The 27,531-nt window shown below is 32.3% G+C and overlaps 3 protein-coding genes and 1 non-coding gene across 4 annotated transcripts; 1 reads left to right on the forward strand and 3 right to left on the reverse strand.

Annotated features, from left to right (window-relative positions):
- Positions 1-790: 790 nt before the first annotated feature.
- Positions 791-863, reverse strand: TRNAE-CUC (transfer RNA glutamic acid (anticodon CUC)). Its single transcript has one exon. It is a non-coding gene; the product is annotated as a tRNA-Glu (tRNA).
- A 45-nt stretch (positions 864-908) lies between these two features.
- LOC114173200 (large ribosomal subunit protein eL43) lies at positions 909-2,822 on the forward strand. Its single transcript, XM_028057456.2, has 5 exons — positions 909-1,019; positions 1,165-1,204; positions 2,271-2,359; positions 2,490-2,572; positions 2,658-2,822. The coding sequence occupies exons 1-5, from the start codon at positions 1,017-1,019 to the stop codon at positions 2,719-2,721; spliced, it is 279 nt and encodes a 92-aa protein (XP_027913257.1). The 5' UTR covers positions 909-1,016; the 3' UTR covers positions 2,722-2,822.
- A 3,128-nt stretch (positions 2,823-5,950) lies between these two features.
- Positions 5,951-9,114, reverse strand: LOC114173752 (casein kinase II subunit beta-1-like). The gene is made up of 6 exons (XM_028058334.2): positions 8,652-9,114; positions 8,107-8,325; positions 7,549-7,658; positions 7,294-7,459; positions 6,296-6,452; positions 5,951-6,187 (listed from the first exon to the last, which is right to left on the reverse strand). Exons 1-5 carry the CDS (start codon positions 8,881-8,883, stop codon positions 6,322-6,324), a joined length of 858 nt encoding a protein of 285 aa, XP_027914135.1. The 5' UTR covers positions 8,884-9,114; the 3' UTR covers positions 5,951-6,187; positions 6,296-6,321.
- A 4,037-nt stretch (positions 9,115-13,151) lies between these two features.
- Positions 13,152-23,132, reverse strand: LOC114173222 (NAD-capped RNA hydrolase DXO1-like). The gene is made up of 13 exons (XM_028057487.2): positions 22,901-23,132; positions 21,101-21,450; positions 20,713-20,778; positions 20,522-20,600; positions 20,286-20,365; positions 20,165-20,188; positions 19,829-19,953; positions 14,643-14,859; positions 14,499-14,552; positions 14,349-14,395; positions 14,046-14,130; positions 13,680-13,743; positions 13,152-13,581 (listed from the first exon to the last, which is right to left on the reverse strand). Exons 1-13 carry the CDS (start codon positions 23,130-23,132, stop codon positions 13,478-13,480), a joined length of 1,527 nt encoding a protein of 508 aa, XP_027913288.2. The 3' UTR covers positions 13,152-13,477.
- Positions 23,133-27,531: the final 4,399 nt, after the last annotated feature.

Genomic DNA, 27,531 nt, shown 5'->3' on the forward strand with positions numbered 1-27,531 from the left:
AATGTAACAGAATATAAAATATAAGTAATTGGTCTGGACGAAGTTGAAGTTGAAGTTGACCAACACAATGTTATCTTCAACTCATTAGAAAGTGTTATAAACATTGACGTCAATGTGAGTGAGTTGAAAGTTTTTCCTTATTTATCATCAGTTAAATAAATCAAGCTAATAGTGTCTTCTTTATCTTTAGTCTCATTTTATAGAATGGTTAATCGACAATTACATATGAATGAATAAAAAACAATCATTAAATGACTTTATGGATTTTTTCTGAAAATAAAGTCACAAAATTATTGATCTGAAAATTTTCTCTTTTCAAATGCGAATTTATACGGGATACAAATTTAAATAAATGAAAACTTAAATGAATGTTTACTGTATTTTATCGATAAATTTTTTTATCAGTAATTTTTTTAATAATATAATATGTTTTTAGTAAGATGATTATTAACTAGTCAAAAATAAAATATCTCCTTTAATAAGAATGATAAAATTGTCTTTTTTTTTCAGTTCAAATCAAGAAAACATTTAACATTGTATTGTATTTCATTTCATCACACACACACACACATATATATATATATATATATAATAATAATAAATTATAAAAAGAGATATTCGATGTAAAAATAATTTAAATTGAAAAAAAAATAAAAAATAATAGTAAATGATGATTTGGTAGTAGAAAAAGCCCAAGCAATTCTTTTTTCAATGTTTATGAGTAGACGAGAGAAGGTAAATTATTTGTCAGTGCTATCATAATATTACATACAAAAAAACGAAAAAATTATTCCGTTGCCGGGACTTGAACCCGGGTCTCTCGGGTGAGAGCCGAGTATCCTAACCAACTAGACTACAACGGAATTCTGATTTTACATGTGCATATGTTTTATAAGAATTTTAGTTTTAGAAAAGTGAAAAGAAAGGTAAAGATTAGGGATTGTGAGATTGTTGTGGATTGTCTTGTTTAACTAACCGAGCAGAGCCGCATCTCCTTCTCCTTCGACTCAGAGACAATGGTATGCTTCTTATTCTTAGTGTAACTTTTTTTTTTTTCAGGCAACCTTTGTAAGAAAAATTTGAATTCTGTATCAGTTTTTAACTCTGACTTCATAAGATGAACGTTTCACTTTTCTCTGCCTCACCCTTCCTCCCTTGATGCAGACTAAGAGAACGAAGAAGGCAGGCATTGTCGGAAAATATGGTAAGTTTTATAATCAATTATGTCATATCTCCAAATCACATTTCTATTAAACAATAATTAAGCTAAACAAGGGTAATTTCATCTCGCAATAATAATGGTACAGTGTTGGATTCATCAAATTTGTGTAGGTACTAACACCGTGTATATGTAATTATTTGAATGTATACTTGGGACAGTGTTGCTAAAGTAATTGCCATTTGAAGTGCATTTTGCATAGGCGGTGGTAGGATAGGATCATAGTTGAGTAATTTTGATAAAATTTCCGGACACTATATATTAAGTGTTTTATGCTTTGATGAATGGGTATGGTTATAATGGAGTGGAATAATGTGACGTTTGATTACTTCAGTTGTTTAAACGAAATGCAATGCATTTTATTCCATCACTTAGGGAGATAAGAATTTGTTGCTATGGTAATGAATTTTATTCTGATCACTATCTTTGTTATCTTTACTTCAATTTGGGTATATGGGATGGAATCGATTCTTCTCTCCTTGTCTATTTTCTTCTCTGGTAGTCTTTTTTTATAATTTTTCTGGTGGTTCTATCATAAATGTGTCATAACATTATAAGGTAATTTTTGTTCTATTAGTGTATAAACTCATTTCACTCACCATAACTGCAAGAATTTGGATTTCAGTGTAGATCATTGAATATGCAATTTGAGAAGACACTACAGATACTTCTGTTGGGTTAGGTTACCAGTCATTGTTTCTTATGTTAGGCACCCTGTGTAGTGCAACTCTGCAATTACTAGATTGTTTGAATAATGGATCGAATGTGAACCACGTTCTATTCTATCCAATATATCTCTGTTTTCTTTCGTTGTAATTTGGTAATTTTGGTGAAACGAATGTCTGTTTCCTTTCTTCCATCATTACAATATCTAAACAATGAAATGGTAATCATGTTCTATTTTATTTCACTTCATTTCCCTCACCATTATCTATAAACCTCACTACAAGAGATTTGGATTTAAGTATAGGCCATTAAACATGAATTTTGGTAACAAATTAGCTCTGGCATGTTAAATTTATAAGAAGCTATTTCATTGGGTTAATGTTAGGTACCCGTTATGGTGCTAGTCTGCGGAAGCAGATTAAGAAGATGGAAGTGAGTCAGCATAGCAAATTCTTTTGTGAATTTTGTGGAAAGGTACACCATCTCCATGTTCTCTTAATGCTGAATTCACATGAAAATCCAAGCATGGTTTTTTAGTAGGTTAAGTGAAACATAATTTTTTATGTATATTTTTATCTTCTGATAATGAAGTTATTTGTTGCAGTATGCTGTGAAAAGAAAGGCTGTGGGAATATGGGGATGCAAAGACTGCGGTAAAGTAAAAGCTGGTGGTGCCTACACTTTGAAGTAATGTTCTTTCTGTGCTTTCTTTCTACTCAATCATTTCCTCCTTTGAGATAGCTTCTGATTTTGTTCTTTACTATTTTCACAGTACTGCGAGTGCTGTCACTGTGAGGAGCACCATCCGGAGGTTGAGGGAACAAACTGAGGGTTGAGCTTTTTGGTTGATGTAAGATTTTTAGTAAATTAATTTGAGAAATTATTCGTTTTTGTTTAGGAAGCCTAATTGTTTTAATGCAATTATCTTTTGAGTTTCGATATTTATCCCATTAAAAGTTATCCCCTATATGGTAACTGAAGCCTCGAAATTAAAAATTACACTGCATGTGATGCTGATAAACAATGTTTTATGATCTCATTTCTACTTGCAAATATCTTAAAAAAATTTATGCCGATAATTTTGTACTTTTGTCTGGTCTTGCTTTTGATTGCAGTTTTAGTCATAAACAACATGGTTTTCTTCTACAAGTACAAGGTAGAATCTAGTGATGTTTTATTTGTTTTTCATTTAATCACTTCACAGCATCACCTAAAGTCGGATCTGTAATCAATATAAATCTATAGGATAACCTACAAGTTTCCATAAATGTAACAATTTTTTTTTAATTTTAATAAAATTTAAGAAACAGAAGTATGTTAAAATTGTTGTTGTTTTATGACATTATTCTGTCAAATATAATTAAATTAAATAGATAAGAGACTTTTATAATTGAATAAATTAAAAAAGTGTTGTTATGATTAAAATAGAATTAGAATTAAAGTAAAATCAAGATATAAGTTTGAGTGATATTAATCTTAAGATAACCATGTAAAGGAAGCCGTAGACAAGCACAATGAATGTAATTTAAATAGTGCATAAAAATTAGAAGAGTGTTTATCGGATATATATATATATATATATATATATATATATATATATATATATATATATATATATATATATATATATATATATATTATGTTTTTAGAATGAAATATAAAATTATGATATATTTTCAATTTTCAACTTTTAATTCAAATCATAAGTTTATAATTATGTAATTTTGAACTAAAATAATAAAATTTAAAAATAATAAAATGATATGTTGACAGAAATAAAAAATAACAGAACAGATAATAATCATTTAATTCAAAAATTTTAAATTTACGAAGAACTTAAAACATAATTAAGTAAAAAACAAATTAACATTACAATTTCTTAAAAAATAAATTATTTATCGAGTAAAATTATGTGAAAACCTTTTAATTTCATTTTTTTTTTCACAAATAGAATAAGAAGTGTGAAAGTAAGTCGCGTAAATTAAAAATAAGTCAATTAAACTCACTCACATTTTTTTTTGTTGTGAGACGAATTTTGTATTCATCATAGATTAATAAGTGTTAAATGATATAACTAAATAAACAAATTAAATATTCAAATAATATATTAGTCTTAAGAAAAATAAAATATCAACCTATATAATTAAAATATGATAAAATAATTAAAATAAAAATGATAAAATAAATTATAAAAATTGTGTTGAGGGGTTGCAAACTAACTACATAAATTCATTTAACTCGGAGTAAACTAGGCTTAATTTGATTATATTCAAAAAAAAATTTTTTTTCAATTCAACTTCGTTTAAATTTACATTAAATCTGATTAATTCGAACATATTTTGATACCTTTAAATCAATTTATTGTTAATATTACTAATAACAAAAATAATTTATGTATTAACATGCAATTTTGAAATAAAATACTACTTTTTAGATTAATGTACTTTTGTTTTTGCTATTCAAAAGTTACAGCTAAAAGTAAAACAAAATGACACAGAGACCCAAGATTTAGGAGAAATGTATGCAGTTTTTCAAATGTACAAACGGTGTGCTTTCGACAGACCTTATACTATTTCAGACAATCTTTTATTCGGTCTCCTTTCTCATATTTAGCTTCACTTGTTCTTTTCTTCTCTCCAATCTCCTTTTCTCTCACGCTAATTTTGACATCAGTTCAAGTTTTATTTTATTTTTGTTGATTTTTTTTTCACTCAAGTTTGTGTGCTTTATATTTAAACTTCCTTTTTTATAAGTATTAAAAATATAAGTTAATCATTAATCATATATAAACAAACTTGAAGATTTGGTCAAAAAAGTTGTTAATCATCCCGGTCATTGTTATGATTACAACAATCTACGAAAATAAGAATCTGTCCATGAAGCACACGGGTGGGGTTCCTGCATTTAAAAACATCGGTCAATAAAATTCTGTAAACGAAATTGTATTCTGTAAACGAAATTGCTCCGCTCCCATGTGATAATCGTTAATCACGAAGACAAAAATATAAATAATTAATAAACTTGAAGATCAGTTTGGACTTTATCTGCGTATTTCATTTTTGAAGATCTTGTTGTGCTCATTAAAATTTTGAAATTAAAAAACTGAGTGATTTCTAAGTGACAGCCGTTAACAACGTACACAAGAGTAGTAAAAACAAGAGTAGTAACTATGTTAAAGTATGACCATTTTCATCAATTTTCACTAGGTCATGCACCTCTTAAACTACTAAAATATGTTAAAAGTCGAAACTAAATTTGGTGAATTTTGTAAGCCGAAAAAGCTTAATCCGTTTTTACTGATACCATGCCCCCATTATCCCAAATCAAAGATCCAGCCATGGTCTTCCAGATTCATGTTATGCCTTTGATACTAGCAAGAAATGCTTTTAGAAGTTTGCCTACTTCAAAAAATAAAACCTTTTCCATATACCTTTTAAAAGTCGTTCAAACTTTGCACCTAAACATTCTCATAATCTAGATTTTACAACTAATCCTTAAACATGTGACTAGTTGAAGTAAAACTTGACAGTAATAAACAATGGTTGTGTATGTTTGACTGGAAGCTAAGGGGTAGCATGAAACCTCGTTGACAGAGTTAGCTGGGATAGTGAGATCCCAGACTTTATGATGGACTCAGTAAAATAAAGTAAAAAAAGTTAAAATGTGCTGTCTGTTCAGCTAAGATCCTTTGGTTTGGTCCAACTAACTGACATGTCAGTCCTCTACTTCACCCATACATAAGTATTGAATGATGCATGCACAAATTATCCTTATATACTATTTCTTATTTGATGTAGATACAGAGCACGTTCGAAATAATGTGGAAGAATTCAACAATGTTTTTTACTCCAGAAACCAATTTTCCGTATTTAATTTTGCATATGAAATAAAACAATTTGGTTGAAATTTCAAAAAAATACTTTTCCAACATCTACCAAAACATAGCCATGACCATTATCACGTTTTAGGCGAACCCACTAAACATTATAGCAATTAGATTAAACATAATATTAATACGTATGAACCATTTAGGTCCAATCCACATATTTAAACGCTTCGTAAACGTGGAGAGAGCAAATGGAATAAAATAATATAAAATAGTTGAGTATCTGTAATCTGACACAATCATAAACAACTTTAAGTGAAACTAACCGCAAGAATACAATTTGCAATAAGCACTTAAGAGTGCATTGAAGTACCTAAGCACTTGTTCATGGAACTTGAAGCTCACTGAATTCCAAGCCGAAATTGAAACTAGCATTTGCATGACAGGTCGCCTGCAATTCTCTTTACAACATGCTCCTAAAGCAAAAACAGAAACTCTATATTATACTGATTCTGAAAGTTTATGATCAGCAGCATGGCTCAAAACTACTGCGAAAGACTTTAAGAAAGAAGGTAAACTCTTACTTTAATGGAAGCTTAAAATTTCAGCTTCAAGGCTTGTGAAGTTTGAAGCCAAAAACTCTTGGAACATAGCTCTGTGATGGTTTCTGTGGTTTTAGTTGTCCATAAGTCATGAGGAACAGGTGAGGAAATGTAGTTCCAAAATAAGCTCCGTCAATGTCTAAAATAGAATTAAGGATTTGAGAACAGGATAGTGTACCACTACTAATATAAGCCACAATTATAAGTTGCAAAATATATAGAGAATAAAAGACAAGCAATCTTAGTTGAATTCACACATTTCACGATTTAATTATCAGTTAAAGTGTTCCTTGTTCTGCAGATTTTATCCTGGAAACTACTAGGATTTCAATGATTATGATAAACAACATTCGACAGGCGTAAAGGTTGAAAGATATAACACACACACACACAGCGAGAGGAGGGACCAATTTACTCCCAAGAAAGTCACTCCCATTTTCACTGTTTATTTTTTGAAATCTGACGGTGAAGATTAATTATTCATTAGAATCAATAGATCTCAAGAAAATGAATGGTTACGATAAGGAATTATTCTCATGAAGTTCCTCTAGGATGAACCTGGTCCCTCCTTTATATATAGACACATTCTCAAAAAAGAAAACAAAACAGTGTTTCCAGACGTTCACGAAACACTTTTCAGATATCTAATATCACTTGTAAAGTGATTAATAATAAACCCCAAACCATATAAATCATTCATATTTTAAAGTTAAACTCAATTCCATTATAGATCAGCTTAGTATTGCGTAGATTAGCCATGTATTCAATTGAGAGTCATCTTTTAAGAATAAGTAACACGAATCCCCAACCTTGCTCTTATAGGCATTTGACATCTACATGCAAAACCTAGACCCTAGAAAGATCAATATATGCATTTGCAGTAAAAACCAAGAGAAAAGATGAACGAGCGTTACTTCTAGAGGGATGTGGATGCATAATCAACTAAAACCCATTCAATAATATAATATGTAAAAGGATACTGCCTTGATACTTGGACCGAGGATAGTAAATGTCTTCACACCTAGGGCAGTATATTTTCACAGTACTGGATCTCGGGATGTCTGACTGACCAACTGGAATACAAGGTTGTCCAGAGCAGTAAACTCTCGGGCATCTGCCAAAATCATAGTTCTTGTACTTGTCCAGCTGTGGAAATTCTAATATCATCAACAATACAAACCTTAACTGAAGGAGACTACATTAAGATAGAAATTAGTGAGAGAGAGAGGTCTAACCATTGCAGCCATTCCTTTGCTTGTCAATATATACCGGGCATGAATCAGACCATATAGCATTTCGGCTGCTGATTCAATTAACTCATTTTGTTCCTCGGTAAACATGTCACCTACACAATTTCACCAATCCAATTTAGATTTCAAACATTCGGTTCTGTTTGCATAAACTTCTTATAAGTACTTATAGGAGAAGGAGATAAAAACATAAAATGAATCAAGCTTTTCTCATAAGTTAAAATTAACTTATGCATAAATTAAAATCAGCTTCTGAAGAAGCTAAATAAGAAGAGTTTTATAAATTAACTTATGCATAAGCTTAATTTTAACACATGAAAGAAGCTTATTCATTTTACCTTCTTATTTCTTCTCAAGTGTTCATTGAGAAATTTATCCAAACAGGGCCGAAGTACAAAAAATGATCAAATACATAATCCACACTGCAGACATGCAAGTGCACAATTTGAATCACAAGGAGTTAGCATGCATTGCATAGTTTCACTAACAAACAAAGTGATATTTTGCAATTGAAAAGTATAACGCACATATTCATAAGCTTACCATGGGAGGACTCAACATCCAAAATCAAATCCAGAGCATAATCGTAGTAAGGCACTTGACTGCTTAATCCGCACAGGTTGAAATCGTCCTGGATGTAATCGTCATCAACCTCACAGAAAAACTCATTTCCTCTCAAATTGCAGAACCACGAGATCCAAGACGTGTCATCACCATCGGAACCGCTAACATCAGACTCCTCGCTGTCTGTTTCAGACTCTTCTGCATCCAATAACGCATGTAAAACAAAGTCAGCTCAATATTCACTCTACATCAACTGTATCTCTCTAAATTTCTCGTCCAATCAATTTCACCGTGTTTTACCCCCTTCCACGTCTCAAAAACCCTACCGGAATCAAATTCAGCGTCTCTACGCTATTCGAGCAATAAAAAACAGTAAAAACAAAGTCAAGAGTTCTACAAAGCGCGTATTAACATAACCCTAAGTCTGTAAAGATACGGCCAACTCCGAAAAGGATTAGGATTCGGTTGGCGAGATTGGCATTGAAAAGAGATCAGATCGTAAGAGAAAAGGAGAAATCTCGAACCGTCAGAAGCGTTGGAATTCTTGGAGATAGGGGCGGTGACGGAGGCGGAGCGGGAGTCCTTGGCGGCGGCTAAGAGGGAAGAGGAGGATGAGCGGTCCTTGCCGTTGATGCCGGCGGCTCTAGATGTGGACGGCGAGGATCGTTCGAGCTGTTTATCGAGGACGTCGTTGATTCGCTTCCGATCAGCGGAAGTTACCTCCGATTTGGATCCTACTCCTCGCTCTCTGTACATAACGAACGCCGGTGCTGTCTTCCTCTCCGCGATTCGATTTGATTCGGTTCGGTACGATTGTCACCCAATCATAACAACGTTACTGATACGACGCCGTTGTGGCTCGTGTTGCAGGAAGCTAGGGTTTTGAGGTTGAGTTTCAGGGAGAGGGATGCAATTTTCAATTTACAGACGCAAACAATGATTCCCCGTTTCGGTTCGTTTCTATTCCTTCCAAATAATTTTCTTTTTTTCTTTTCTACATTTAGTGCTTTTCTTTCGGGGAAGATATTTTTCATTCTTCAAGGTATTTTCTTTTTATCATAATCATAAAGCATAAATAAATAAAAAGTTCAAAAATATATACAGCTCCAGTTAACTTAATTAAATTCATTTCCTTACTTAATTTAAGTTGAACTAGATCATGTTTTTCCTCTCAAAACAAAATTAGATAAGTAACAAACACAGTTTTTCCCACTAAAAAACTCATGTTTAATGATACAATTATTTAGCTAAAAAAAGTTCACACTATATCTCACATTGATGTTAAATGGTGTTTTTCTTTTTCATTAGGTTCGACAATTAGGGTGACCTAGTTTCTACCTAATAAGAATATTTAAGCAAATTTCAAATGGTGCGTACTACTGAATATTATTGTCCAACCCTGCTTGCCAATAAGTATTATTTTCTTCGACTCGTAATTTAAGACTGTATTAGTATTTTATATAAATGCATTTTTTTCATTTTCTGTATTTTTTTCACTGTGTATTTTTGTGTAAGAAAATAATTTCAATTAAACGAGTTCTTTACTCTGCTGCATAGTTGCATTCAATTGTTGTAAGTCAAACAATCTTTTATTAAGGGTAATAAGTCTTTAGTTTTGCATTATAATTACGAGGTTAAACAAATTTTTCTATAATTAAAAATCTAAATAATACTACTGTTGTTATTGGTTTCATCAAACTTGCATTCCTTGTCTCCTAATGTCATAACAGGACACCACCCAGTTGTCTTCGTATATTTTTCGTTATTCATTTTTCAATCTTGTTCAGGATATTTTGTTCTTTTCTAAACACATAGAAAAGCAAAAATATACGAAAGAACAAAACACCTCTTTTAAGAGTTAAGGTGAAATTTTGTAATATGACAATTTGGCCTATAATCAAATTTCGCTGTCACCTACCCTTCTCCAAATAAGATGTTGGAGGATTACGGAAAAGAAAAATAATTTTTTGACCAATATATTCATAAATAAGAGCACAAATAAAATCATAAATTTAATTAATGTGAAGATTTGTTTCACGGATAAGAAAAGTATTATCATCTAGTATGTAATTTTTCTGGCGGAAACCATACACTTTTCATATATTTTCTTACAAAAATTGCAAGTTTTGTTATCTAATTTTTTTTTACGAAAGTTGCAAAAGTACAAATTTCTTTTTACGAAACTCAGATACTCTTTCTAAAAGTAAAATTGTAACCTTGGTGTGACGCATAAACATTCAAGTCTTTTATATATTGAATAAATACTTTAAAAATACCTATTCATTTTTATAGTATTTTTCTTTTGTTTTCTTGTTATGTGAGACTGTACTAAACAACTATTTAATTCTTAAGTGAGTATTCGTCAAAGTTTCATATAGAATAATATGAAGAAGAGGACAATAGAAAATTATTATAAAAATAAATAGTTGTTTTTGGAATTGTCACCACTATTGAGAATATTACTTAATATCTTTTTTATTTAAATTATTTTTTAGAAAATATTTCAGTTTTAGAGATATGTGTCGTTTTAGAAATTTGTTATTATTTTAGATTAGGAGTGAGATATTCTAAATATTTTATACTTGATATTTGTTATATTTTGCTCTATATATAAAGTATATCAATAAAATACAAAAACATGTTCCTTCGTATAACATATCACACATATCTCTCATATTTCTCATATTTTCAAAAGCCCAAAAAATCCCAATAACTGGTATCAGAGCCGATGGTTCAGAGTGACTGACCGCATAACCACATAACCATAACAAAAAGGGGTCACCGAAGTAACTGACCGCATAACCATTACCAAAAAGGGGTCACTCATACACATGAAGGGAAATATATCCATATGAAAAGAAGAAAAAGAAAACAAGGGACTCACACTTGAGGGGAGATTGTTGGGAATAGTCCAAGTGTGAGTCAAAGTCCCACATTGGATAGAAAAGACATAGTTAAACACTATACAAGAATAAAGACCCATAACATTGCCTTAAGGTTTTGGGGTAAAGTGGTGTCTAAGGTCTTATATGTGTAAGACTAATGTCATACAACCATATAGAACCACAATCTCTCAATGACCATGACCATAACCATGTCTATAACCATAGCCCATCTGAAAAAAAATATAACCCAACAACCACAACTCAATAGGTCTCTTGAGTGTATAAAGTTATATGGTTATAGGGTTAATGGTTTTGGGGGGTTTGGGTAGTTATGTGTCATTAGAACAAAAATTGCACTATGAAAGGTTTGTGATTGGTCCACAAAAAATTGCACTTGAGTGAGAATAGTTTTTGTTGAGTATTTGTGGATGTAGACTTTTAGCTGCCGAACAACATTAGATCTCTTGTGTGTTTTTATTTATTTTTCTGCTCTTATTTTGTGGGTGTGCTTGCATTTGAAGATATTATTTTCTTACTGTGTAATTTCCCATCAAAATCCAACATAAGAAAATTACAAAAATATATATATCTGTTTCTTTTTTATTTTACATGAATATCTATGTTTTTTTTTATTAGTTTCATCATTGTAATTTTTTAAAAGATTAGTAAGTGTTCTTACAAGGTTGGATGAACCTCAACCAACAAGTTGTAGTTTCCTTTGTCTTTATCTTTGGTCTTTGGTTTCGGCTGTCGATCTCAGTGGTGTGAGTATTTGGAAAGACACTTCGATGTTAAACTCAATATTATATTAGTAGTTCGTTTTCGGAGGGGTAATCTAGTTTAGAGAAAACTCAACACCTTTTTACCTTGGAGTTTACCTTTTTATAACATTTTTTATTGGACTTTTACACTTAAGGTGATTAAGGAGGACACAATCATGGCCTAATCATGATTTGTATTTTGCTTTGTGTCTTATATCCATTTAGTCATGTTAAATATCGGTTTGTTTCTCGTTCATGTGGGCCAAGAAAGTGCAATGGTAGTATTTGTAAGGTTGAAGATATATTTATGTCAGGACTTTCTCGGCTAACAAAATACGTTCGGGCATGTTACTATTTTGAGAGACCAAGAAGTCGAAAAGGAGAGGTGTCAAGTGGTTGAGTCCGAGAAACTAAAGTGTCAAGGTATTGCGTGATCACATGAATGTGTAGAAGACCTAGACAACATCGAAGTGATAAGTGGTCAAGTATGCGTTATTATTAACCAATATAATGAAATGAATGCTCGTTACTGTTGTTAGAACACATTAATACTATTTTTAATAAAATTAAATAAAATTTTCATATTTACATGATTGGATTGAGAGAGATTAATGTTGAAAAAACCATGAAAGAAGAATGTAAAGAGACTCATGAAATTTTGGTAACTTGAGATTTCAAAACTTAGCAATTCAATTATAATTCCATTAATATATTTACAAATTTTAAGAAATTCAAATAAATTAAATTGTTTTTATGTAGATAAAAAAATTTAGTTACCACTAAATATTAAATGTTTTTAATATGAAACATATTTCATAATGTAAAACCATGAGTTATTGGTGTTGGTAGAATTACTTTTTTTTGGGACTAGAATTTGTAAAAACCTTAATTTATTGATAAGATTTTTTCTCAATTCACATCAACTAGATTTTGTTGATACAAAATTTATATATTTTTAATTTATATTAATCTTAATTATTTTTACTAATATTAATCCGATCATTATTTTTTTTCTACATCGTTCGTAATAATTTATTTTAAACAACTTTTCAATATAAATACAATGAAATTTAAACAAAAAATACTTATACCCAGATTGATCAAACATTGCCCAAATTAACAAACATGTAAAATTTACCCGCAACTTTAGAGAAAAAGATAATATCAGTGATATTGATTAAAAATATCCTTGCAAACCCAACAAAAATATAAATGTAACACAACAGTTTCCTGTGTCAGTCCATGTCCTATAAAATCTAGTTAACATACCTATGTCCTCTATTTACCTAGTTCTTAAAATAAATTCCATGAGAATGATTTTTCAAATAAGTTTAGAAAATGGAAGAGCATAAAGCTGAAACAATAAAATGAAAAACAATAATCCAACTGAACAAGGCCATACATAACATTTCGGAGAAATTCTATGAAGTTGTGAATGCAATTCTCAGTACTAATACAGGGGTAAACCCTATATTAAAAAGGTTCGTGAAATGATCAAAGTAACCCTATTCCCTTACTTCGCGTACCAGATTGTGATAGTGGGGCATTACCAAACCCAATGTCTCAAAAATTATCTTTGACTGGTCTATGACAGTACTACGTTGTTAGAACGTTAACCAGGTGTCACAATACGAATCATCTTTACTATGTCAGTAACAAACTCAGATTGTTTAGATGATAATTGTTGTTAAGGTCTCCAAAATTTCACAACAGCTCCAAATGACTAGTAATTACATCTGGGCAGGACTGTGCTTGCAGAAGCTCCAAACGGTTGAAAGGTCGAGCAAACCGCAAAATGTAATCTTCATCTGAAAACCAAAATTACACACGAAACGAAACAACAACCATTGGTCCCTACTTCAACTAAATCAAAACAGAGAGGCTGTACGTCTAGTATACTACTCACCTTCTTTCACTGTTCCATAGAGCCAGCATAATACCTCATCTGCAAAAGCCAAGCACACTCCTCCCTGCCAGCAGATTTCGTTAATTATGACAGATCGGTTAGAAATTCAAATATAAGTCTAAGTTCCATATGGGATAGAAATCTGTTGTTTTAAGGTTTTGGGTTGAACATTGAATAAAGATAAAGAACCATTAACCCATTGTCTTAAGGTTTTTGGTTAATAGTGATGTGAATGCCTTGAGTTCAAGTCTCATTAGTGTTAGATTTCACCGGTGAAATTTCCTCTATATAAATTTGATTTTCTCATATTTTATCCTAATGATGCGTTTACATGCTTAGCCCCCATGCCCCTTACACCAGTTATACCTGCCAGTAGTTCTTCATTTTTACTCTCTCAGTTATATCTTCGGTTCTAAGTCTTTCTGTCCGAACAAGACGACCTGCGTCGTCCCTGTATCACAGTGAAAAACGAACAATATAAATACGATAGTATAAACCACTAGCAGTATGAGTTTTCAGCTGTCATGCATGCATGCCAGATGTAAGAACAAGACGTTAAAATGAGCAGAAATCAATTTCTCGAAACCTAGTTGAATTGAGTAACTTTCCCACACAATGCTGAGGAAAATCAAAGATTTTGTAATGATATGAAGCAGAAACAACAGTTACCTAAATCCTATGACAATATACGGAACACCTGCCAGAAATGACTGAATCTGCAAGCACAAACAGAGCCTTGTTGAATATATCACAAAAATTGAAAAAGGAACACGTGCAGATGCAAAACAATGGATTGGTTTCAAAATATAGGAATCGTACCCAAATCTTCAGCAGTTTTTCTCTCTCGAATCTTTGCTCAGAACGATAATTTAACTGGACCATAAAAATGACAGTTGAATATTATAAAGCCAACACAAACGTGTTATTAGAAAAGCAAAAGAAGATAGCCAAAACTACGTGAACCTCACGACTTGTCTTTAACTCCACATAAAATCTCTTTCCATCATTAGTTGAATCACAGCAATCCATCTCAGCACCCATTAAGATGCGGTGAGCTCCTAATGTTGTCTTAATCACAGAACAGAATTCAACATTGGGATTAACATGATGTATCCCTTCTCCATCTCCTCTTCTAGGATCTTCGGTGGCAAGGCTCTCAAAACAATATCCTACATAACATCTAATTGCCAAACTCATTAAGTTTAAGGCTTATCCCAATAAAATCAAAGCACAGAAAGCAAAATATCTTATTTTATTTACAATAATATTAGGCAATATTTTCGACCAGGGTGTTTCTTCCTGCATCTCCACGATTTTCTTCCTGCACCCCATCAGAGTGGTACTTCCCAAACTATCTCTCATTAAAAGTATAATAAAAATACTTACACCTTATTTTTAATATTTTTTGGATTGATTATTTGGAAAGATATTTCCAAATCTGGAAAATACCTTTCGGAACTACCATTCCTAAATACAAAAACGAAAAAATGAGTGTTCCGGATTCAGAAACATCTTCCAAAACACTCATTCCAGAATTTCAGATCCGGAAATGTCTTCGGGAACGGCCAATCTAGAACGTGCTCATTTTATCTGTTCCAATACGGAACATAGTTTCCAATATTGAGCAAGAGAGAAAACTCATTCCCCGTGCTAGTACAGACGTTGACCACATTCCCCATTGTAGTAAACTCATTCCCGCGGAGGAAGGCTTCTTGCATTCTATTTAACATGGTGCGGTATCGATAGGGATGCCAACAAAGTTAGAAACGGATAATGTGTACCCGGCAACAAGTCAGACCGGGTAAAAGTAGTCTCTATCTCACAACAAAAATAAATCTAACTGTTACCTATCGATACACGTTTAAAAATATTCACAACGGTAACGGTATCTATGAATACTAACAAATATTTAAAAATATATATTTAATAAATTTTAAAATAAAATTAAATATAAATTTAATTTAATAAAATATGAATTAAATTTTAATTTTTTACATATACTAAAAAAAGTCTGTGACATTCACATTCAACTCTTTCGTGAAAGAAGTGTTAAAATATTCATTATCCATAGATAATAAATACCGACGGACTTTATTCTAATATACCCACATGCAAGGGCATTTTTACCGTCCTTTGGTGACATCACAACTGCAAACTGCAATGAGTTTGCAGAAGAAAGTACCTAAAGTGGAGAGATTTAGGTGCAACGAGCGTACAACGAAGAAAGGATTTCAGTGAAGGCATGCGTAGAAGGAAGAAGAAGGGATAAGGTCAACTAATTATTTCTTTTTTTCAATATAAATTTGTACCGTTCAGGGAATGGCCGACCTCAATGTGCTCATCAGGATTCCGACTTGATAAATATTTTTCATAAAACAACGAGTTTTAGTCATAGGCCGAGGTGACGAGCATTTGGGCCGAGGTGACCGAGGTAACGAGCACTTGGGCCGAGGTGGCCGAGGTAACGAGCACTTGGGCCGAGGTGACCGAGGTAACGAGCACTTGGGCCGAGGTGGCCGAGGTAACGAGCACTTGGGCCGAGGTGGCCGAGGTGACGAGCAAATATCACTGGATTTTAGGAATAACCACCCACATGCGAGATTTCAGGAGAGAATAGTGGAGAAGTGGGTAGGTTGGTTAGCTAAAGATCTGGCATTAAAATAGCAGTTTAAAGACTGAAGGACTCTATATATGCATAGGGGATTAAGGAAAAAAGGGGGGTGAACTCAAGAGTGAGAGAGAGAATTATTGTTCTGGTTTGGCCATCATTCCTAGACCGGAACATTGGCGCCCACCGTGGGACCCGGTAAAACGAGGTCCCAACCATAATAACGTAAAAAAAATCACGATGATAAAGTACTCCACGAAAAGCATTTACGGCGGAGTTGGCAACGTAGAAGAGACGACAAAGGTCTTTTGATTCTCGACGACAAGGGCTCATGATGATCTCTAACGAGGTTTTAGCGGTGGCAGTCTTGACAAAACTGAATGGAGAGGTGAGCTCTAGGCCGACCTCGAGCAAGAAGGGGTTCGACATCAGTCAGCCTAAAATCTCCCCCACAAGCACAATGCTAGACAGAGAGGTAGGCTCTGGACCGACCTCGCCACGAGCGAGTTGAAGCCTCAGTACACTGAGAGCTGGCCGACCTGATCGACCTCGCTACAAGCGAGGTTAAGCCTCAGTATGCTGAGAGCTCTCCTCGGTCCGACCTCGCTACGAGCAAGTTGAAGCCTCAGTACGCTGAGAGCTGGCTGACCTAACCGACCTCGCTACGAGCAAGTTGAAGCCTCAGTACACTAAGAGCTGGCTGACCTGACTGACCTCGCTACGAGCGAGTTGAAGCCTTAGTACGCTGAGAGCTCTCCTCGGTCCGACCTCGCTACGAGCGAGTTGAAGCCTCAGTACGCTGAGAGCTGGCCGACCTGACCGACCTCGCTACGAGCGAGTTGAAGCCTCAGTACGCTGAGAGCTCTCCTCGGTCCGACCTCGCTACGAGAGAGTTGAAGCCTCAGTACGCTGAGAGCTGGCCGACCTGACCGACCTCGCCACGAGCGAGTTGATGCCTCAGTACGCTGAGGGCTCTCCTCGGTCCGACCTCGCTACGAGCGAGAGAATACCTCAGTACGCTGAGGACTCAACTCGGATCCGACCTCGCTACGAGCGAGAGAATACCTCAGTACACTGAGTACTCAACTTGATCTGACCTCGCTACGAGCGAGAGAATACCTCAGTACGCTGAGGACTCAACTCGGATCCGACCTCGCTACGAGCGAGAGAATACCTCAGTACGCTGAGGACTCAACTTGATCCGACCTCGCTACGAGCGAGAGAATACCCCAGTACGCTGAGGATTCAACTTGATTCGACCTCGCTACGAGCGAGAGAATACCTCAGTACGTTGAGAACTCAACTTAATCATTTTATTTTACTTGTCTTATGTTGAGGTCTCCCTTAGGCCGACCTCAGCTTGATCATTTTACTTATTTTATGTCGAGGTCTCCTTCGGACCGACCTCAGCTTTACCATGTTATATATTTACTTGTCCTATACTAGAATATGTGGACAGTTTATGACAACCTTTCATCCCAGCAAGTTGAGGACTCAAGGTTGGAGGACTGTGTACCGTCCAAGGAATGGCCGACCTCAACGTGCTCATCAGGATTCCGACTTGATAAATATTTTTCATAAAACAACGAGTTTTAGTCATAGGCCGAGGTGACGAGCATTTGGGCCGAGGTGACCGAGGTAACGAGCACTTGGGCCGAGGTGGCCGAGGTAACGAGCACTTGGGCCGAGGTGGCCGAGGTAACGAACAAATATCACTGGATTTTAGGAATAACCACCCACATGCGAGATTTCAGGAGAGAATAGTGGAGAAGTGGGTAGGTTGGTTAGCTAAAGATCTGGCATTAAAATAGCAGTTTAAAGACTGAAGGACTCTATATATACATAGGGGATTAAGGAAAAAAGGGGGGTGAACTCAGGAGTGAGAGAGAGACTTATTGTTCTGGTTTGGCCATCATTCCTAAACCGGAACAAAATTCATAAGGATAAGGATAAGGAGGATTTTAGAATTTAGTGGGATGCAAGAGGATGGAGGTGCAAGAAGAACGACCATGTAGTGTAACATGAACAATGTTGCTAAACTCGAAGATCTGAAACGAGACAAAAATTGTAGCTCTAAAATTGTAACTCAACTAGGAAGTGAACAGATGAAAAATTATATTTAAAAAAGAAGTATTATTAAAAATAATATAAACAAAAAAAACTAAGTGCATAAAACAAGTTCATAATTAGTAATATAATTAAAAAAGCTCATAATTCATAAAATGCTCAATATAGAAAACAACTAATAAATTTATAGAGTCATAAAAACTGAACAAAATGAAGAGTAAAATTGCAAAAGAGCAAAAGCCTTCAAATTCTAAATTAATCCTAGACAAAACGCAGTGGAGTAGAAGTATCAGAGGTGTGGATAGAAAACGGAGTAGAAAATCATAAGCAGCAGCGAGGGCAACGAGCGAGGATGAAGAGTGTCAGCGACAGTGACAACGATCAAGGTGAAAAGCGTCGATTACAACGGGAGCGACACTCACATGGGATTACAAGAGCAACAATCATAGGGGATTACGAGGGCGAAGAAGAATGTGAAGGCAACAACCGTCGATCAGTGCAAATGCAATGATCATCAAGAGTGTATCGGTGGTGTCAATAATGGAGGTCGTGAAACTCGTGCCTCGTGTGGGTTGGTTCTGATATGAGTTATCAACATCCTCCAATCCAACGAGCAGCTATAAAGTGTTGTTTCCGTGTCCACACAACAAAAGTGTGTACGACATCGCATCGAACACCTTCCTTTGAGCTAGACATGGCCTTGTTCTTGAATACACAAAAAAGACATTGCCCTGTTCTTGGATAGACAAGAAAGACGCAACTTTATCTTGGGGACACACCTTCCTTTGAGCTGGCCATTGCCTTGTTCTTGAACACACAAAAAAGACATTACCCTGTTCTTGGATACACAAGAAAGACGCAACTTTATCTTGGGGACACGTTAGAGAAGACGCACGAAAACATATTTTGCTGTAAATTGTTGATAACGAAAGCATCTTCTATGATGGAAAGTAAGCTTCTGAGATGAAAGAAAGGAAGGAAGGAGAAGAAAGAGAAATGGAAGAGAAGATTATGGAACATAGGATCTAAGCGTTTTATTGTTTGAATGCTCCTCCAAAAGTTTTTTTTTTTTTAATTAAATCACTTTCTCAATCAAATTATTATTATTTATGTAATTTTAAAACTTAAATCATATTTTCTAATTTATGTTTAAATGTAATTTGTCATATATTTATTTATACAATTATTGTTATTTTGTATATTTCTTTCATTTGAATCATAAATTTTTAATTTATTTAATTTTAAATTAAAAATATCAAATATAATTTTTATAATATATTTTTTAAATAATAAATTAAAATTTTATTACCAATGAATAATATAAATAGATAAATTAACACTTTTTATTATATTGATTACTTATCTTTTAGAACAGTCGACATACCAAAATAATCTGCCTTCATTGCCACTCTGTTGATTACATTAAATATTCACAGATCCAAGAATCAAAAAAGTCAAAGGTAGTTAAGCCTACCTCCTACGATCTAAATCGCTTTCTGGTCTTTCTGGTAACGTATGCACATCAAGATACACAACACCATTCCTTTTGTGCACCCCCATTTCCCAAGGCTCGCGACGAATATAAGCTGTTGCCAGTATCTGCCAAGACAAAAGTACTTAGTTAATACTCATACGCCCCGGCAATCGCAGTACCACAACCACAATTTGTGTCTGACCTGGTGATTATTGGGAAAACCAGGGCAATGCCAAAAAAAGTTCACATGCTAGTCAATTGCAATTAAATTTAACAACAAAGGTTATCACTAATTGGGTTCGAGTTTTCTAAAAAACTAAGATCAGATAAGATTACCTTGTTAAGATTGTTACGGAATGTCTGCAAAGATAAAACAAGAGTGATGCACAATGATCAGAAATTACTTTAGAAACATATTAAAATATTTTCAAAATAAAGATCATAATGCATATCATACCACAAAATGAATGTTTTGAAGAGGGACAGTTTTGTCTCTAATGCAAGCAAGAAAATCACCAAAGCTGTCTGAGCCGAAGTCTGCATTACAAATTAAAAAACAGAACCAAAGTATTGTAATATAGATGGTGGTGTAACACTGGACATTGTTTCTCACGCACAAACAGACCAACTAGAATTCCATAATCCAATTAAATTCACAAACCAGGAATATAGATTAATATACAAATCATGTACCTTTCTTGGGAATGAATGTATCATAACCTTCATTCAGATCAGCTCCAACATCCTCAGTAATATGGCGCTTAAAAGGTCTCTAAATAAACAGGGAAAAGAAAACACTTAAATGAGCATAATATCATGGCAATGTATTTCAAATAGAACGAAACGAAAAGCAATAAAGTAATTGAGGATATCAAACAGCTTACCAAGCTACGATCATCAAAGTATACTTCTCCGCTTTCTACACGACTATAGCAGGCAATTTCACAAGGCTACCAGAATAGTCAAGATAACATAATGTCATAATCAGAAAGTATAAATCAAAAAGGCGATTTATAACATTTCACTTAAGCATCGCATCAAAAAACCATCACAGGAAAGAAAAAGTAGTTTCAATTTTTAAATCAAACAGAATAATTTGTTTCTCCATTAATTAATTCATTTTCCTTGGCTCAAAAGTTTCAACACAGTAAAGTTTGATATTGACACATAAAGTTCTATCTTTGTGATAATTTTTCAAATTCTTAAAGAAAATTGAACAATAAATTGCTTGATGCAGCAGCAGATAAATATAGGAAAATAGCATTCCCCGACCTCCTGAAAAGCAATGCACTTTCTTGACAGAGTTTCTTCACTTTTTGAAAGCTTCAACTCAGAGACAAAGCGCTCATCATGGCGACCGACCTGAAACCTATTTCCATATCCAAAATTCTGCCTCTGAGGATAACATCCACGACGAGGAAGAAGGCCGGCTCCTCTATCATTTTGATACCCTTGCCGCCAATGACCGCCGCCAGAATCCCATCTATTATTCTGCCTCTGAGGATAACATCCACGACCAAGAAGAAGGCCAGCTCCTCTATCATCTTGATACCCTTGCCGCCAATGACCGCCGCCGGTATCCCATCTACCCTGATCATTCAAATTGCGGGTGGCAGGCAAAACTGCCAGAGAAAATCGAATCTTGTCATAAAACGAATTAAGAAATAAAATCAACAACGATATATATATATATATATATATATATATATATATATATATATATATACTAGTGTAAACACAGGCGCGATAGCGCCTGTGTGTACGCATTTTTTAAATTATATTAATAATTGATGATATTGTAATGTTATTAATTTAATAAACAAAATAAAAGTATATTTATAAAAAATAAAATAAAATGTACGGAAAAAATAAGAGAAAAATAATTGTTGATGAATAGTAAGAGAAAAAAAGAAAAAAGAGATAAGTAAATAATTTTATAAAAACTTGTAAAAGTAACCGTTAATTTTTAAAAATTTAATAAATAATTAAATTATAAAGGGTAAAGTTGGAATTATGAAATGTGGACACAAAAGAGGGAATCCCCTTTATATATAGTTATAGATATATATATATATATATATATATATATATATATATATATATATATATATATATATATATATATATATATATATATTTTTAATTCATCAACATGTTTAACTTATGCAGAAAAACAGAAGCACCACTATGAATACCTAAAATTCCCGGCAACAAACAATCAAACTTTTTTCTATTAAGTAGGGCTGACTAAAAAAGTCAAACGACCCACAATGATTTATATTAAATCACATCATATTTAAATATAAACATTAACCTACAAATCGTTCCTAATGATTTCGTTCATAAATTTTCTCGGCCTCCCTCAACCTCTAGTAATAAGATTGTCTTCCACCTTATTCACTCTCTATTCTTCTACTCCTTTTTTTTTTTCTACACATGCCCGAACCACCTAATGCGACATTCTATAAAAATTTTCAACTACATAAGCTACCCGAAATTTCACTATAATAGATTCCTTTTGCAAGTGATACATACATGCGACGTTCTTTTGCTATCGGGCATAAAAATTCATCATCGCATAACAGGATTCGTTCACACGGAGCAACAAGACTAGCACTCACTATATAATTTTACTAGCCATAAGTTCCTAAAATCGTTCAATCCATACTTTAAACCAAAAGAGAGAAAGGTAATTTACAAGGAATAGGATAAGTACTTCTTGCTAAACCCTAAACCATAAATAAATAAAAAAAAGGCATGTAGAACAAAGACAGCTCAATATTCACTCTACGTCAACTTTATCTCTCTAAACTTTTCGTCCAATTTTCACCGTGTTTTACCCCTTACGACGACTCAAAAATCCTACCGGAATCTAATTCAGCGTCTCTACGCTATTTCAACAATAAAAAAAAAAAGCAAAAACAAAGCCATGAGTTCTACAAAGTGCGGATAAACATAACCCTAAGTCTGTGTAAAGATACGGCCAGCTCCAAAAAGAATTAGGATTCGTTTGGCGAGATTGGCGACACTGAAAAGAGATCACATCGTAAGAGAAAACGAGAAATCTCGAACCATCAGAAGCGTTGGAATTCTTGGAGATAGGGACGGTGTCGGAGGCAGCGCGGGAGTCCTTGGCAGAGGCTAAGAGGGAAGAGGAAGATGAGCGGTCCTTGCCGTTGATGCCGGCGGCTCTGGATGTGGACGGCGAGGATTGTTCGAGCTGTTTATCGAGGCCGTCATTGATTTGCTTCCGGTCAGCGGAAGTTACCTCCGACTTGGATCCTACTCCTCGCTCACCGTACATAACGAACGCCGGTGCTGTCTTCCTCTCCGCGATTCGATTTGATTCGGTTCGGTACGATAATCACCTAATCATAACAACGTTACTGAAACGACGCTGTTGTGGCTCGTGTTGCAGGAAGCTAGTGTTTTGAGGTTGAGTTTCAGGGAGAGGAGTGCAATTTTCAATTTACAGGCGCAAACAATGATTCCCCGTCGGTTCGTTTCTTTTCCCTCCAAATAATTTTCTTCTTTTTTTTTCTTTTCTACATTTAGTGCTTTTCTTTGGACAGCATATTTTTCATTCTTGAAGGTATTTTCTTTTTTATCATAATCATAATCATAAAACATAAATAAATAAATAAATAAATAGTAAGTTCATAAATATATACAACTCCAGTTAACTTCATTTCCTTAATTAATTCAAGTACTTCAATTTAAGTTGAAGTAGACATGTTTTTCCTCTCAAAACAAAATTAGATAAGTAAAAAACACAGTTTTTCCCACTAAAAAAACACGAGTTTAATGATACAATTATTTCGCTAAAAAAAGTTTTGAAAAGAAAAGAAAAAGTTCAGATTATATATCACACTAATGTTAAAACTGATTTAGGGTAAAATGGTGATATTTTTTTCATTAGATTTTTCTCGATGTATTTAAATAATATAAGAAAGATGAAAGGTCGCAGGTTTAAAAGAGGGAACGAGAGAGATTGTGTATGGATTTTCACAACAATAAAGTTGCAAATGGAATACTTCCACATAAAGTTGTAGCGAATTATATAAGGGAAATAATATTTTGATAAAGTTTCGTTTGACAAATAATTTTTTTTGATAAAAAAAGTTCTAAAATTTTATTATTTTATTTTATAACTTTTATAAAAAAGTAAAAAAGTATTCTATTTAATAACTATGAATTTTATCACAAATTTATTTGTGAAAATAATATTTTCCATTATATTAGTGACTTGGCGCCAGCTTTGGCAAGAAAGAAAATTGGATCTTTGATGAAAACTAACTGAGCTGTTTCTTTGTTTATTTTTTTCATCCAAACTTTGATGAACACTAATTTAACAGGACAACACCCGGTTGTCTTTATATATATATTTTAATTGATTTTACTCTATTGTTCAGGATATTTTGTTCTTTTCTAAACAAAGAGAATCCAAAATATAAGAAGAAAAAAACACCTCTTTTAAGAGTTAAGATAGACAGTAATGAATTTTTGTAATTAGGTCAAACAAATTCATTTCTGTTTTGAGATGGAATTCTCACATTAATCCGGTATAGGTATAGATAAAAAAGATTCATGACATTTTCTACCAGGGTATGGGAATATCCATATTCGGTCGGTTCCTGTCTTCATATCCGGCATAATATTACACACTTTATATTTTTATTTTTTCATTCACATTTTTAATATATTTTTCATCTTATCATAAATTTTATGCAATTATATTCAATTGGTATATGTCAATTAAATGTTTTTTATGTCTCACATATGAATGTTTCTATTCCTTTTTAATATTTCTCCTTATTGTATATTTTTTTTTTCACGTGAAAATTTATAACACTCTAGATTGAAGTGTTCAATAGCATAAACCTTTTATTTGTTAGGTAATATAAAAAAAAATCTGTTTTACTCTACTACTATTAATTTTTGTTTCATTTGAAAAACTCTTTTATTTCGTTAAAATAATTTTTATTATTTCTCACCATTGACTATGTTAAATTCTCCGTGTCTATTTTTCTCTCATTTATTTTTTTCTTTATTGCCTTAGACCTAACAAGTGGTATCAGAGCCGATGGTTAAAACCGGCTCAGACGAGTGTAGTATGGTCCTAGTATCGAAAGTCTTCTTGGTAAGGGTCCTAGGTAAAATGAGTCTTCCTTAAGGTTTTGGGTTGAGAGTGGTGTCAATGCCTTATGTGGTTAGACTTAGGTTTCATTGGTGTTGGCCTCCTTATAGACCTAACAAATATTTATTTTATCATCCTTTTAATTATATATTTATTTTTCTTTGTACGATTTCATTAAATAATTTTTCAATTTGTTTCTAAGACACATTTGATAATATTTTAATATTATTATTTGTTGTTTATTTTTGTCACGTAGAATACTATTTTGAGATTAATTATTTTTTATTTTCTAACTTATTATTATACTATAATTTTGTCACTATAATTGTATAAATAAATTTTATTTACTATAATGTAAAAATTAAATGTAATTGTCATGATTTCTTTTATCACCCTCCAACATATATTGAAGTTCAAAAAATACAAGATCTATGTTAAACTTTTATTATTATTACAACTTTTAGTAGTCTATAAAAAAGATATTCATTATAATTTTAAAAAATTGAAGTAAACAAACATTTAAAATATATTTTAGTTTGAATATTTGTTTACATTTTATATTTTTTAAAAAATATTTTTAAATATTATCAACTGGGTTTTATTAATGTTCGCAAATTTAATAAATGTTTTGGTTCTCGTGAGATTTTATTTGGTATTCTAATTTAAAATGCATACAATTGTAATTTGTTTCTAAATATTTCATATAAGAGAAACAACTCTCCTCTTAATATTTAATATTTGATAATATTATGTTTTCTTTACCGTAATTTTTTATTATTTTATAAAAAATAGTTAATTAATATTGAAAGAGTAAGAAAACGAGTATATGTATAGAAATGTGTACAAATATATATCCGTTACTCGGTGGGGATGAGGATGAGACAAAATTTTGATACCTGTCAAATTTAGCTATAGGGATGAAGATTAATTTTTTTTAATAAAAATGAGTATGAAATAACGAAACTCGATCTCATCCCACCCCATTACCATCCCAGTATGTAATGTCAAAATTTGACTAAAAAAATTTCTCTTACCCCAGCACCTTCCCTTCTCAACATTAGAAAATTACAAAATAAGATATATGTTTTTTATTTTACATTAATATCTTTTGTTTCTTTTATTTGTTTTGATGATTGTAATTTTTCAAATAAATTAGTAAGCCTTATTTTATTAACCAATGGCTTAAGGTATATAATAAAATAATTTTGCTTGTAATCGTTGCTGGAGTACATTAATGAAAAATTATAAATTTCCCATATTTATTGGACTGAAGTATCCCGGTTCAATAGATATCTATTAAAATGATAATTGATATTACATAATTAAATAAATGTATATTAAAATCATTTCCGAAACTTTCAGAATTTGTGAGGATTAAATAAACTTGAAGAGAAATTAACAATATATTAAAGTCCGAACGTAATATGGAAGAACAACATAACATACCACTTTGACAAAGATACTCTCTCACTAGACATTTTAAAATTTTTTGGTTAAAATACTTCGTTGGTCTTCGATTTTGTTGCAAAATCTTAATTTGGTCATCATATTTTTATTAGTCTCAATTAGGTCCTCATTTTTGTAAATTAGTATCAATTAGGTCATTTCCGTGAGTAAAGAACTAACATCGTTAAGTAGGTGTCACATGTCAACTCCTTATTCTTTTGAATTTTTTTAATTTTTTTTAAATCTTTTTTTTTTAAATATTTATGCCACGTGTCACGTCTGTAGTGTGTCACGTGTCAATCTAATATGGTGACATGTGTCAAATTATTGTATGAATCTCAATTTGACCCTCATATTTGTTAATTTGATTTGATTTGAGTCCCAAATTTTTTAAAAATTTTTCAATTTCAGACACTCCAAATTTAGACCAAAATTTACTTTTATATAATGTTATAATTATTTTTATTAAAATTGATATTTTTATTAAATATTTTAATAATATTAATTGTATTTAATACTAAAATTTTAAATATATTTATTTTAATTTGTTATAAAATTATTTTAAAATTTTACTTTTGAATTTATAAAATTGTTATTTTTAAGCCAACTCTAAAATATTGTTCATATTGAATATTATACAAATATTTTGAATATAAATTTAATCTATATATTTATAATTTTAAAATAAAATTTAAATAAAATTTAATGTAAAATATAAATTTAAATAAATTAAATATTGTTAAAAATATGTAATAGAAATATCACTTGTAATAAAAGTATCATCATTACATTTATAAAAAAATTAAATTTGTTCTAAATTTGGAGCACATGAAATTAAAATTTTTTAAAAATATTTGGGATTGAAATCAAATCAAATTAACAAAAATGAGGACTAAATTGAGATTTTGCAAAAATAAAGACATAATTGAGACTGATAAAAATACGATGACCAATTTGAGATTTTGCAACAAATCGAGGACCAAATTTCACCAAACTTTTATAACAATTTAGCTGTCATTTCATTAATATATTTACAATTTTTACAAAATTCAAATAAATTAAATTTTATACGAGTTTTTCTTAATTGATAACAACTATTTTTTTTTTTAATTTATGTTGA

The sequence above is a fragment of the Vigna unguiculata genome, chromosome 2 (assembly GCF_037176805.1).
Source record: "Vigna unguiculata cultivar grain cowpea cultivar isolate G323 ecotype 2 chromosome 2, ASM3717680v1, whole genome shotgun sequence".
NCBI classification, from domain to species: Eukaryota; Viridiplantae; Streptophyta; class Magnoliopsida; order Fabales; family Fabaceae; genus Vigna; species Vigna unguiculata.